The sequence below is a fragment of the Plecotus auritus genome (assembly GCF_963455305.1).
Source record: "Plecotus auritus genome assembly, chromosome: 4".
Taxonomy (NCBI): domain Eukaryota; kingdom Metazoa; phylum Chordata; class Mammalia; order Chiroptera; family Vespertilionidae; genus Plecotus; species Plecotus auritus.
In genome coordinates this window covers 110,355,520-110,369,482 of record NC_137775.1, presented here as the reverse complement: position 1 = coordinate 110,369,482, position 13,963 = coordinate 110,355,520, and the positions used below count along the sequence as shown (strand labels likewise).

General features: G+C 53.3%; 1 protein-coding gene across 1 annotated transcript in view; it reads right to left on the bottom strand.

The window, feature by feature from the left end:
• Positions 1-9,262, bottom strand: part of SMARCD3 (SWI/SNF related BAF chromatin remodeling complex subunit D3) — a 38,279-nt gene extending 29,017 nt beyond the window's left edge. Inside the window, exons 1-2 of the mRNA XM_080665373.1 lie at positions 8,937-9,262; positions 6,973-7,113 (exon numbers count right to left, since the gene is read on the bottom strand). Coding sequence (XP_080521499.1) covers positions 6,973-7,011 — 39 coding nt within the window. The 5' untranslated portion in view covers positions 7,012-7,113; positions 8,937-9,262. The remainder of the gene's footprint in view (positions 1-6,972; positions 7,114-8,936) is intronic.
• Between the last annotated feature and the right edge of the window lie 4,701 nt (positions 9,263-13,963).

Here is a 13,963-nt window from a genome sequence, read left to right as displayed (position 1 = left end):
ACTGAATCCTTATAGAAGGGGCGTTAAGTCCCACCTTACAGATGAAATACCAGGCCTGAATAAATACAAAGGCTGACACACCAGGCAGCCTCACCCCCTCTGGCTGTCTCTCCCCAGTGGGCACCAAGGTCATGAACAGTCTGCACATGCCCCCAGGTAGGAACATTTGAAGAAGCCAGAACTGGATGTTCCCAAGAGCAGATACAGAGTGTGTGACAACTGTCTCCAAGTGTCTGGAGGCGGACAAATGTCATGGAAGCAGAAATATTCTCCAAAGGGCAAGACCAAGGTCACCACAAGAACAACTGAGGAAGGACTAACCTTTGGAACATAGTGAACAGGTCCTGTTGGGGAGGGACTGCCGGGTGGAGGCTGAGAGCTGCTGGATGGAGCTGCTCAGGTGTTGGCAGGTCAAGGTGGGCAGGTAAGAAAGGCCCACGCTTGGGTCATGAGGGTGTAGAGAGGGCATGGCCAACAGTAAAAGGGATGGCAAGCTCATTTTAGGATCCTCCTTTCTTCTCTGACTGCCTCATTTATTCACTCGCTCATTCAAGAAATATTTTTGTGTGCTATGCAGAACAAGACAGATGCATACAGTCTGTGCCTTTAAGGAGCTCTACAATGAAATATTTAAATTTCTGGTACATAAGAAGGTGGGACTGACTTTACATTAATCAGGGAGTGAAAAAGTGTCCCCAGAAGAAGTGGCATTTAAGTCTGGCCTTGAAGAATGAGCATACTTAGGTAGGTGAAGGGAGCTGGAAAGAGTATTGCTGGCAAAGGGAATAGCATGTGTGAAGACTGTGAGTGAGGGCAGTCATTTGAAGGCCATGAGGACATGGAAGACAGGCCAGGTCATGTTTCAGGAAGCCCATTGTGAATGCCTGGTGGGTTGGGGCTTGGGGCAGGGGCCCAGACTGAGTGTGGGGCACCAGTTAGGTGGCTACCTCAGTGGTCTGGGCAGAAGATAGCAGCAGATGGACGAGGATGGTGACCTGGGAAATATGCAAATGGACTTGAGATGTGTCTAGGAAATAAAATCAAATAAAAGAATGAGGTGATTGGGTAGAGGAACCAAGAGGGCGATGTAGGTAAACACCGGTACTCGCTGCCTCCCACAACCACATCAAAATTACAATAAAACTACAAAACAACCATCATTCAGAACTGCCTGAAAGCTGGCTGAATGGAAGTCCTACAATTAGAGAAGTAAAAAGGAAAGCACTTTGAGACTGGTAGGAGGGGTGGAGGCACAGAACAGGCTGGTCAGACACCCACATGTGCCATTCTTTTTACTTGCAAGGGATATCTTTGCTGCAGAGGCACCCCCTGTGAGGAGTAAGGGGTCCCAGCCCCACATCGGGCCCCCAGCCCAGGGTTCCAGAGCTGGTAAGAGAAGTCCCCATAACTTCAGGCTGTAAAAACCCATAGGGATTGTGGCTGAGTGACATGGAGGCTGCTGGAGACCCAGAGAGCTCCTTTTAAAAGGCCAGAGCACAAACTTACTTGGGCTCTATCCCTCTGAGCTCCAGTGCCAGGTGACTTTGGTGGACACAGGGACATACAGGGAGGAGTGTTTGGCATAGTGGCAGGAACTCGGGGGTTGGATTTCTCCCAGACAGGGGGTGCTTGCAGGTGTCATTGTTCCAGTGCTGGGACCTCCTCTTCCCTCTACTCCTCTCCGCTGCCCCGACCCCCACCCTTGGTTGCAGAGCTGACTGGCAGCCATATCTGAGTTTCCATCAGCCTGGCTCACACTGTTTGCTCCTCACTGGTGATTCCCTGAGACCCCACCCCATCCAATTTGCAGTCCCCCAAGCTGTTTGCTGCAGCTTTTCCATATGAAGGGCCTGTCTCGGCTCAGGTTTCAGACTTTGCTAAAATCTCTCAAACAAGCAGCAGCTGGTGTCAGGGTGCCCCAAACCTATCAATAAAAGGCCCAATACCCAGGACTAGCACTAGCCTGCCTTTCTTCACAGCTTGGCCTCAACTGGGTACTTCATAAGCCCAATACAAGTAGTAGCCATCTACAGACCTCTCTGTAGCTTCTTCCAGGTGGCCCCAGGCAGTGTCGACTTTGCACCTCCTAGAATGCCTCAGACCCAGTGCACCTGGTGGATAGCTTCAGACCATACCAGATTACAACTCTACACATCCACAAGCAACACACCCAACTGGCAGACTCCGTGAGCACCAAAGCCCTACTGAAGCAAGTCCTCTCCATAGGGGTGTCTCCTGCACAGCAGCTCTTCCACTGTAGTTGCAGCTGGTTCTCACAGCCAATTTGGCTTAAAGGTCAATTCCTCCCAGTGATGCCAACAGCAATCAAGGTTCAACTACAAGACTATGACATAGCCCACATAGGGGCACACCTACAGTTCCCAGTTCAGGTGACTGGAGAGGTTGAGCCACTGGGCCCTAAAGGACACCTATTACACAAGGGTACTCTACTAGTTCCAAAAGACAGCAGATCTACCTAATACATAGAAACAAACACAAGTAAGCAGACAAAATGTAGAGATAAAGAAACATGTCACAAATGGAAGCAAGCAAACTACTGGATACAGAGTTCAAAACCATGGTTATAAGGTTAATCAAGAATCTTAATGAGAGCTTTAAGGAACTTAGTGTGACTTTTAAGGATCTTAGTAAGAATTTCAAAAAACATGAAAAGCACCAGTCAGAAATTAAGCATATACTAACTGAAATAAAGAATAATTTACAGGGATTCAACAGTCGAGTAGAGGATTCTGAGAATCAAATCAACGATTTGGAATGTGAGGAAGGAAAAACCACCCAATCAGAAGTGCAAAAAGAAGGGAAAAATTATAAAAAAAAAAAATGAAGATAGTGTAAGGAGCCTCTGGGACAACTTGAAGACTACCAACATTTGCATCATGGGGGTGCCAGAAGGATAAGAGAGAGAGCTATTTGAAGATATAATGACAGAAAACTTCCCCTATCTGGTGAAAGAAATAGAGTTACAAGTCCATGAAGTGCAGAGAGTCCCAAACAAGAGGAACCCAAAGAAGCCCCACCAAGACACATCATAATTAAAATGATAAGGGTTAAAGTCAAAGAGAGAATCTTACAAGCAGCAAGAAAAAAGCAGTTATTTACCTACTAGTGACCCGGTGCACGAAATTCGTGCACATTAAAAGGGAATTAATTAGAGGAAATAATCTAATATTGCTATTTGCCCTTTCTCTATAATAGAAGTGTCAGATATGAAAGAAAATTAGTAAAATGTATATGAAAACCTTCCTCCTGTCAGAGTCTGGGGCACACCATGGGACCCAGAGTCAAGTCCCCACCCACCCACATGCACCTCAAAATCACGTGAGACCCAGACCTGGCTGGCCCTCCCCAACATTGGGCTAGATCCAGACCCAGCCAGTCCCACCCTTGTCAAGCCCTGCCGAGCAGGGGGCATAGCCTCAGGTCCCCTGGCCTGGCGCCAGGAAGGGGGGCATGTCCTGAGGTCCCCCAGCCCAGACTGGAGTGGGGGGCGTGCCTTGAGGTCCTCCATCAAGCCCCGCCAGGTGGGGGACACAGCCTGAGGTCCCCTGTTAAGCCCCTCTGGGTGGGGGGCATGGCCTGAGGTCCCCTGTCAAGCCCAGCCAGGCAGGGGGGGCACAGCCTCAGGTCCCCTGGCCTGGTGCTTGGGCAGGGGGTGCAGCCTGAGGTCCCCTGTCAAGCCCCACCAGGCAGGGGGTGTGGTCTGAGGTTCCCCGGCCTGGTGCTGGGGTGAGAGGGCATGGCCTGAAGTCCCCTGTCGAGCCCTATCTGGTGTGGGGCATGGCCTGAGGTCCCCAGGCCTGGCGCTGGGGCCGGGGGAGCAGCCTGAGGTCCCCTAGCCCAGCACCAGGATGGGAAGCGCACCTTGAGGTCCCCTGTCAAGCCCTGCCAGGTGGGGGACACAGCCTGAGGTCCCCTGTCAAGCCCCAAAGGGCTGGGGGAGGGCGTAGCCTCAGGTCCCTGCTGATTGCTTGTTAAGGCTCCTTTTGGGAACTTGGCCTCAGCTGTGGGTGCAACCACCTTTGTGATGGAGTGATGGTCAATTAGCATATTCCCTCTTTATTAGATAGGATAAGGGAGCACCTAAACGACTCAGCTGATTTTTCAACAGAAACTATGCAGGCCAGAAGGGAGCAGCAAGAAATATTTAAAGTGATGAATAACAAGGACCTACAACCAAGATTACTCTAGCCAGCAAAGCTCTCATTTAGAATTGAAGGTCAGATAAAGAGTTTCACAGACAAGAAAATGCTACAGAAGTTCATCACCACCAAATCAGTGTTACATGAAATGTTGAAGGGTAGTCTTTACGAAGAGGAAAAGGAGAAAAATATGAACATTAAAAAGGCAATAAATACATATCTATCACGTGGGAGGGTCCCAGGGCCTCTTGGTTCATGTGTTGTGCACTAATCCCTTCTTGGCCGTACATTTCATCCCTGTACTAACTACCTCCAACTCCTCCTGGAATGAGATGGGGCATCCTCTCATCCCCTGTTCTCTCCCTCCCTTCAGGCCCAGAATGCTCTGCAGTCTGGAGAGATGGTTGACATGGAGTGATCCAGGTTCGTAAATTCCAGTCAAGGCACTGGGGGAAACGTGTGCATAAGACCAGTTCAAATTTCCTGCAGGTTTGGGTCACAAAGAAATCAGGTTCACAGCTTGGGAAGCAAATCAAGGGCCAGCCTGAGAGCAACTACTCTCCCATCGGGTCCCTTACAGGTCACCGAGAGTCTGCACATGCCCCGCTTTGGGGGACATGGCCCCGCTTTGGGGGACACGGCCCCACAAAGTGTCCCTTAGCTGAGTGCCACCAGAAGCAGGCTGACCCGCTGGTGCAGCAATTGAAGAGAGTTCAGAATCCAGCCAAACCCGAGAGCCATTCAGCCTCCTGGCGACACCTCCCGCTCATTAGCTCTGCCATTTAACAGCTCACTTGCCATCACACCATGAAGCGCTGGGTGGGAGGGGGCGGGTGATAGCCCCAGCTCTTCCAGCCTGGACTAGACACCAGCTAGCTTAGAGCTTGTCAGCATCCAAGTGACAGCACGTGCCCCCATTGCCAGGCGTCCAAGCCAGCTCCACACCCACCACTGTACACACTGAATGAAGGCCAATTTAGGTGACTGTGACTCTAAAATAAACTGCCAGAAACTTCCTCTAGCACCTGACTCCTCAACACCTTCCGCACGTGGGAAGGTTGGGGCTCCTGACTCCCCAGGAATCCCAGATAAGCCTTAGATTCACCTTGTGACGGGCTACTTGGGGACCAGGTATCACCAGGATGTACTCACTGTCCCAGGGCCTCCCAGCCTCCCAGTCTTCTCAAGCCTCCCCTCCCCCACTGCCCATCCTCACAGCCTGAGGCACCTGCCTACTGCTGCTGGGAGCCCCTCAGGGCTTAGCTCAGTGCACCCCAAATCAGTGGAAATGTACGAGGCCTTACCATTTGAGGACCTGACTCTGGCATATCTCTCAGGGACTTCAGCTGCCTCCCACCAGCCTCCCCACCCCCATGGGACCTGGCCTCCGCCCTCAGACACCCCAGAACTTAAGAGCACTCAGGAAGAACATGTGTGGGACACTAGCTCGTAGCTTTCCTCTAGGATTCCGCACTAAAACCGACGCCACAAGCTGAGGAATAGGTCCCCACTTCACCTCAGACAGTGCTTAGGTCTGGGGGCAGAGGGTGGGACCTCTGTTTGGGGCCTTGACTTTCCTGCCCCTCACTGCATTTATTCCAGGATGACAGCACCAGATGTCGGAGCTCACAGCACCCCTGCTGCTCCATCCTCTGGGCCTGCCAGCAGCCAGTGCTCACATCTTCCAGCCACAGGGGTGAGGGGTGGAGGGGACAGGGCTGCCCCTGCCTTAGAGCAGCCACACCAGGAGGCTGAGTTCCTTGGCAGCTTCTGAGGAAGGAGAAGCTGAGAAAGGCACGCTCATCCAGCCCACCCTTGACCTGGCACCAGCTGACCCGCCCTCCTCTTCTCCAAAAGGCCACCTCAAATTGCCCATCCAGGGCTTCTCTGTGTCCCTCTCAGAGCCCTGTGGCACTTCCTGCGGGCTGGCCTGTCAGCTCCTCCTGCTGGGACTGGGTCTCACAGGCTGTTGCCAGGTGACCCCACCAGTGAGGCAGCCAGAGAGGCAGGTGGGGCCGGGCAGGCGGGGCACACACCAGACTGCAGGCTTCAGACCGGCGCCTGCCCCTCCCCACTGATGAACTTGCTCTCAGGCAGGTGGCCTTTCCATGCGGTGCCTCAGTGTGTCCTTCGGGACCAGGGGGACTGGTGTGGGACTAGCCAGGCCATCCTCCTCTCCCTCTGCCAGGAGGAGGCCCAGGAGGGTCCAGCTCACATCAGTGGGCACGGAGCGTCTCTGTGCCACAGGCCTGCCTAGTGGCAGCACAGGGCTGGCTCCCCCAAGGCCGTGCGACAGGCTGCTACCTCACCCTCCTGCTAAGAACAAACCCGCCTGGCCCTGCAGGCTTTGGCATGTCTGCCACAGCATGTTTGGGGTTAGGTTTCTGGAGGCCACGTTGTGCCAGCGGTCAGCAGGTTCCTCCCAGCAGGGGGAGCACATGTGTGCACAGGGTTGTGTGTTCACACATGGGGGAGAGGAGAGATGTGTGTCGGGGTGTCTGTTGGTGGGAAGGAAGTGGAACAAGCCATAACAACAGACCATTTTCACCTGAACCAAAAGCATGGTTTCAGGCTTGCCTGTCCCTGGCTCAGCTGGTTCTGAGAGGCAGGACCCAGGGACAGGAGGGGGGAAGGTGGAGGGTGTGCCAGCGGAAGGAGGGGGGAAGGCCGAGGCTCCAGCTGTGCGAGGGCTGAGAAGAGGCACTGCCATGGGTCTGGCTGGGGCAGAAGTGCCAAGAGGGGGCCAGACGCCAGCAACTCTCAGTTGGGCCCCAGGGTTCCTGCTCCCAGCCTTGGGGGAGGCAGCGCCTACCTGTACCACGGTGGGTGGGTGCTGAAGGCCTGGAGTCATGGGTGGCAGGGTCCTGCAGCAGGGCACTCACCCAGTGCCCCCTCGGGGTCCGGGCCCAGAGCCCACCTCGCCTGCAGCTCCAAGCACCATTCTGAGGAGGATCTGAAAGGAGAGGGCAGTGGGAGGGCCGGCAGACCTCGAGCCCCAGGCAGATTCAAGGGGCCCCAGGAGGCTGGGGAAGACAGCTGAGGGGCCACCATGGACCGGCCCCTGACAGGAAGTGACTAGGACTGAGGTGGTGGTGAGGGCCCAGGCTGGCAGCACAAAGAAGAGCATGGGAGGGGGCAGTGAGCTTGCAGGAAGCCGTCACACACGGGCTCCCGAGGACAGAGCCGGAACCCAGGCAGGCCCAGGTTCCTACGGGGTCGAAGCTCTGGGGACCTGGCAACAGGTTGGGGAGAGCTGGGCATTAAGGTGAAGGGTCTGACCGGCAGGCAGGATGGGAACTGGGTGGCTTCGGGTCATCCCTAGGCCCTCCTGAGGGACTGTAGGTGCGGCAGGCAGGTAGTCTCAGCCACCCCCTCCGGAGTGCAGGACCTCCCGGGGTTTGCCCTGTAGGCCCTGGGCTTCGGGTGGCCAGTGCTGAGGTTCCTGGCAGATGGCAGAATGTGGGGATTGAGGAGAGGGTGGTGCTGTAGATAGGGGGCGGGGAGTGGAGGGCTTGAGAGTGGCTCAGGGTCATGTGCAGGGGCTGGTGGCCAGGGGGTGACTCTGGGAAGGGTGAGGAGGAAGGCAAGGCCATGTAAAGGGAGATGCCAACAGGGGAGAGATTACCAGCCCAGGATTGGGGGAGGTGCCCTGCAGGAAGGTGGGAGAGAGAGAAACACCTGAATGGGAGAGAGGTATACAGGCAGGAGGATGCTAAGTAGAGACAGGGGAGGTGCCAGGCAGGGGGGAGGGGGGGAGGTGCCAGGCAGGATGTGAGGAGGGAAGATGCCAGGCAAGGGGGAGGAGGGAAGATGCCAGGTAGGGGGGAGGAGGGAAGATGCCAGGCAGGGGGGGAGGGAAGATGCCAGGCAGGGGGGGGAGGGAAGATGCCAGGCACGGGGGAGGAGGGGAGGTGCCAGGCATGGGGGAGGAGGGGAGGTGCCAGGCTAGATGGAAGGAGGAGAAGTGCCAGGCAGAATGGGAGGAGAGAAGATGCCAGGCAGGGGGAGGAGGGAAGGTGCTGACAGGATGGGAGGTGGGAATATGCCAGGCAGGGAGGAGGAGGGGAGGTGCCAGGCAGGGGTGTAGGGCAGAGGGCAAGGATGCCAGGCAAGAGTTGAATAGGAAAGTGCTAGGCAGAGGGGAGGTGACGAAGAGGAGTAGGTGCAAGACAATCGTGGAGGAGGGAAGATGCCAGACTGGAGGGAGGAGAGTATGGTACCAGGCAGTAGGGCGCCAGGCAAAAGGAAGGAGGGGAAATGCAGGTGGGGAGGGGGGATGGAAAGGTACCAGGTAGGGAAAGAGGGATGAGGAGGGGAAGCATCCGAGAGGAGACGACGACGGGTGGGAATTTGGCAGTCATGGAAGAGGTGTGAGACAGGGGACAGGAGGAAGAGGTACCAGGCTGGGGCTGGGGGTGCCAGGCAGGGGGCAGGGAGGAAGAGTCAGGAGTGGGGGAGACATCAAGAAAGGGAGGGAGCATCCAGGCAGGGAGAAGGGGGATGCCAGGTAAGGGGAAGGTGCCAGGCAAGGGATAAAGAGGTAGATGCCAGGCAGGGGGAAGAGGGATGCCAGCCATGGAGAAGGGATGCCAGGCAGGCGGGAGGAGAGGAGAAACCAGGCAGGGGGGGAGGAGGGATCCCAGGCAGGAGAAGGGGGGTGATGCCAACAGAGGCAAGACGGGTACTTCCAGGCAGGGAAGGCGGGGGCGGGGGCGCAGCGCGGCCCGGCGGCGTCTCCGCCAAGGGCCTAGAGGTCGAGCGGCATGGGTCGCTCACCTGCTCCCCCGGGACGGCCGGGAGCACGGCCGGCTGCTCCCGCTCAGCGATCGGCTTTGCCGGCGCCTGCGCCGCTGCAGCCCGGAGATGGGGAGGCGCAGGGAGCGTCTGCAAAGAGCGAGGAGCTTAATAATGAGTTAGGGATCAGAGCAGACGCCGTTGCCCCATCTAACCGACCGTGTGATCCCCACGGTGGGAGCGCCACGCCGCGCCCTGGCCTGTGCACAAATGCGCCTTAGGTCTGCAGATGCACTTCGCCCCCACGGATGCACACAGGCCGTCAGAGCATTCTATGTGACCCGAGACATTATGCACTTCAGGGCCATACACACGCACATGCGCACACCTTGGCGGGGGGGTGGTGGGGGTGGGGGCTTACGTTCCACGCCAGGTTCAGAGTCAGGCTCTAACTGATGCCCCCCGCCCCCAATCTTTATGAGCTCGCCCACTTCTGGTCTAATCCAAGTCCCTGGTCACCTTTACTCATGTTTCTGCAAGCACTCTAACAGCCAAGAGGCGTCCTTTCTGGGCATCCAGCCAGACCAGGGGGTTCTGATCACTCCATGAGTACTCTGAGTACCTTACGTCAATGCAATCATATAGTGTTTGTTCTTTTGTGTCTGGCTTATTTCACTTAACATAACACCCTCAAGGTTCATCCACATTGTAGCCCATGTCAGAATTTCCTTCCTTGTAACTCTGAAGAAGATCCCACTGCGTGTGTATATACAATGTATATATACAGACCATACTTTGTTTATCCATTCACCTGTCTGTGGACAACTGGCTTGCTTCCACCCTCTGGCCACTGTGAGTACTGGTAATGCTGCTTCTACAGCCCTTTAAAAATACACACACATTAAACCCACCAGAAACTCCCTCAGCTCAGCCCTGGGAAGGTGTTCAGTTCCTCCCAGCCCCATGATACTTGATGCCTCATCCTGTGCTCCTTCTGGTGAGGGGATGTGAGTGCAGGTGAGTCATGCTGCCCTTCCTGGATGCTGGCCTGTGAACCAGGGACTCCTGGTGGTGCAGGGAAGGGTGTGGCAGTGGATATTGTGATGTGGGAAGGCTTGCTGAGTGACCTGGGGGACAGATGGACAGCTGTCTGGATAGTGGGGCTTGAGGGGGCTCGGGTGGCTTCCCATGATAAGGGTCCTGGTGCCCTAGGTCAGTGCTGGCGTCCACTCCTCTGGGCCAAGAAGAGTTCATTTAGACAGTATCCAGCCTCTTGCCCCCAATCCCTTCCCTCCCATCACGAGCTATTAACTTGGTGGAATAAGCTTCTCAGAATGAGCCCTTCCGATGGGACAGATGGTTAGTTTCAAAAGTGAGCAGAGGTGTTTCTGACATAAGGGTGTGTGTGGTGGGGTCATCAGAGGAGCCCCCAGAGGGAGAGCAGGCAGCGAGGGCACAAGTGGGGGCAGCAGCAGGCAGCAGACCAAGAGCTGGCCTAGGCCTGGCCCAGACTGGGCAGGCAGAGCAGCCATAGGGGCAGTCCCGCCTCCTCTGACCCTACCCTGTGTCCCCTTCCCCTCCTCCCACTCACAGTAAGGAAACCACCCAGGCAGCCTGGATCAGGGGTAAGATTATCAGGGATTAAGCCAAAAGCCCTTCCACTTGACTTCCCAGGTGGGCGGGCAACATGCCTCTTTCTCAGCACTTACCACCTTGATTTTAAGTCACTGTTCCCTTGTCCATTATCCCTCAGGACTGCGAGCTCAGGAAGGTCGGACTGGGGCTTGTTGGCCTGGACACCCAGAAGCCAGCACAAGCCTGGCACAGAGTAAGGCTCAGGAAGGGTTTGAGGAGGATGCAGACAGGGGGGCCATGGCTGTGGAAGGGGCGGCAGTGCAGCCCAGGAGAGCTGGGGTGCGGGGGCTGAGCCAGAGGCTGGGGTATACCAGGCTTGAGGTAAAAGGCCGAGACTCAGTCCCGGGTGAGGCCCAAAGTTGTTCATGTATCACTTCTTGTACAGCAAGAATTTGGAACAGCCTAAATGTTCATCAACAGGTGGCAGGTTAAATAAATGGTGTGACAAGTATAACCAGGTGATAGGAGGCAGAATAAACAGATGACATGATCAATACATCATTCAGTGAATGTTATCAAACAATGGCAAAGCTCTCTATATACTGACAGAGAAGGATCTCAAAGGTAAGGCGTGTGAAAAAGTGCAAGGTGTGCAGAAGAGCATGTAAAGCATGCTAATGTGTGTGCACGCACTCACACGCACTCACACACACACGCACTCACACACTCACAGTCCTCTGGAAGGGTACAAAAGGAACTGGTGACAGAGGTTGCCTCTGGTGAGGGCCTGGAGGATGGGGTCGGGAGGGGTAAGGGATTTGAATTTAGAATATTTTATCCATTCAAAAAATAAGTAAAAGTTTACAAAAATCACCTATATCATCATTTTGATTTTCAATATATTTTGAGCACCCACTATGTAAACTCAGACCACAGAGCTATGTGCCTCTGACCATGAACCCATAGGGACCCTTTGTTAATTTCCCACATTCGTTTTCCCTTCCTTCCTCCAACCTGTATTACTGTGTGGCAGGCACCATACTGGGCTCTGCGGGGCAGGGATGAATGAGAGCTCTCAACCAGACGGGAGCGATTAATACACGTAAACAACTCACTGCACCAGCTAGAAGGGACGATGTGCATGCAGTCACAGAAGCTATTACGAATGCTGCAGGGGACAGAAATAGAATGGAGGTCACCAGGGGATGGGAGGAGAAGGAATGGGGAGTTCGTGTTAAATGGAGACAGTTTTTGTTTGTTTGTTTGTTTTTAATTGATTTTAGAGGGAGAGGAAGAGAGAAGGATAGATAGAAACATCATTGATTGGCTGCCTCCTGCACGCCCCCTACTGGGGATCAAGCCCAAAACCTGCGCATGCACCTTGACCGGCAATAGAAACAGCGACTTCTTGGTTCATGGGTAGACACTCAACCACTGAGCCACATGGGCTGGGCTGGGGACAGTTTCTGTTTCATGAGAGTAAGTAGTTCTGGAGATGATGGTGGTGGTGGCTGCGCAACAATATGAATGTACTCAATACTGCTGAGCTGTGCATTTAAACATGGTTCGGATGGTAAATTTTGTTACTTGTATTTTACCACAATTTACAAAATGTTTAAATGCTAGCAGAAAGAGGTGAAGAATTGTTTCCTCACCTTCACCACGTGTCCAACACTGTAACCGAGTTTGGTCTTCCAAACAACCCTGCATTTACAGAAGATACAACGTGAAGCTCAGAGAAGTGGAGTGACATGTCTGAGGCCACAGAACTAGCATGTGGCAGAGCTGGGATTCAAACCCACATCCCCCAGGCTTCTTCCCAACCACATAGGCAACCCTGGGCAGACCGATTCCAGGCTGCCCACAGCTGTCATCCTGGAATTGCCTTTCAACATAGTTTTGAGAATTCCCTTCATCTCTCTACTGTTCTTTCACTTGTTCATCAAATAAGTATTGAGTGCTTGCCTACACCTGGCATTGTTCTAGGCACTGGGATACTGCAATGAACAAAATGAACCCAATAGTTTCTGCCCACTTGGAACTTAGCTTCAAATGGGAGAGACAGACAACAGGTAAGAAACATATGTGGGATGTTATTCCAGGCATGCAAGGCTGGTTCAATATCCAAAAATCAATCAATGTAACCTACCATATTAACAGACTAAGGAAGAAACACCACATAATCACATCAACCACTACAGAAAAAGCATTTGACAAAATTCAACACCAAAATGATAGATAGCTCCCAAAGATATATCCACCTAATAACGCCCAGAACCGGTTGGTATTAAAATGTTTGAAAAAATATCTTTGCAGGTGTGATTAAATTAAAAAGGATCATGCCGGGACCGGTTTGGCTCAGTGGATGGGGCGTCGGCTTGCGGACTGAGGGGTCCCGGGTTCGGTTCCGGTCGGGGGCGTGTGCCTTGGTTGCGGGCACGTCCTCGGTCGGGGGTGTGCGGGAGGCGGCTGATCGGTGTTTCTCTCTCATCGATGTTTCTGGCTCTCTGTCCCTCTCCCTTCTTCTCTGTGAAATATCAATAAAATATATTTAAAAAATAAATTAAAAAGGATCTTAAGATGGGATTATCCAGGTGAGCTCTAAATGCCATCACAGATGTTCTTATAAGTGAGATCCAGAAGAATATTACACAGACAGACACACACACACACACACACACGCACGCACGCACGCACGCACACACAAGAGAAGGTGATGTGAAGATATGGCAGAGAAAGATTCAGCAGATGAACTCCAGAAGCTGGAAGAGGTAAGGAACATTGAGCTCCCAGAGCCCCCAGAGGGAGCACCTTGATTTAGGACTTCTGGCCTCTAGAACTGCAAGGAAATACATCTCTATTATTTTAAACCACCCAGTTGGTGATAATTTGAACAGTAACTATTATAACTGTATATTGCACTATGGTTTTGCAAGATGTTATCATTGGGGGAAGCAGATACATATATTTGTTGTGAAACCATCACCACAATCCAGATAATGAAATTATGAATCTATCACCCCCCTGTGATGGTTAATTTTTTTAAAAAATATATTTTATTGATATTTTACAGAGAGGAAGGGAGAAGGATAGAGAGCTAGCAACATTGATGAGAGAGAAACATCGATCAGCTGCCTCCTGCACACCCCCCACTGGGGATGTGCCCGCAACCAAGGTACATGCCCTTGACCGGAATCGAACCTGGGACCCTTCAGTCTGCAGGCCGACGCTCTATCCACTGAGTCAAACCGGTTTCGGCTGTGATGGTTAATTTTATGTTTCAGCTTGAGTAGGTCATGGGGCACCCAGATATTTGGTTAAAAATTTTAATGGGTGGTTCTGGATGAGATTAACATTTGAATAAAGAAGATTGCCCTCCCCAGTGTGGGTGGGCCTCATTCAATTCAATGGAGCCCTGAATAAAACAAAAAGGCAGGGTGACAGAACCAATATGGCGGCATAGGTAAACACCCATACGTACTCTCCACCTCCCA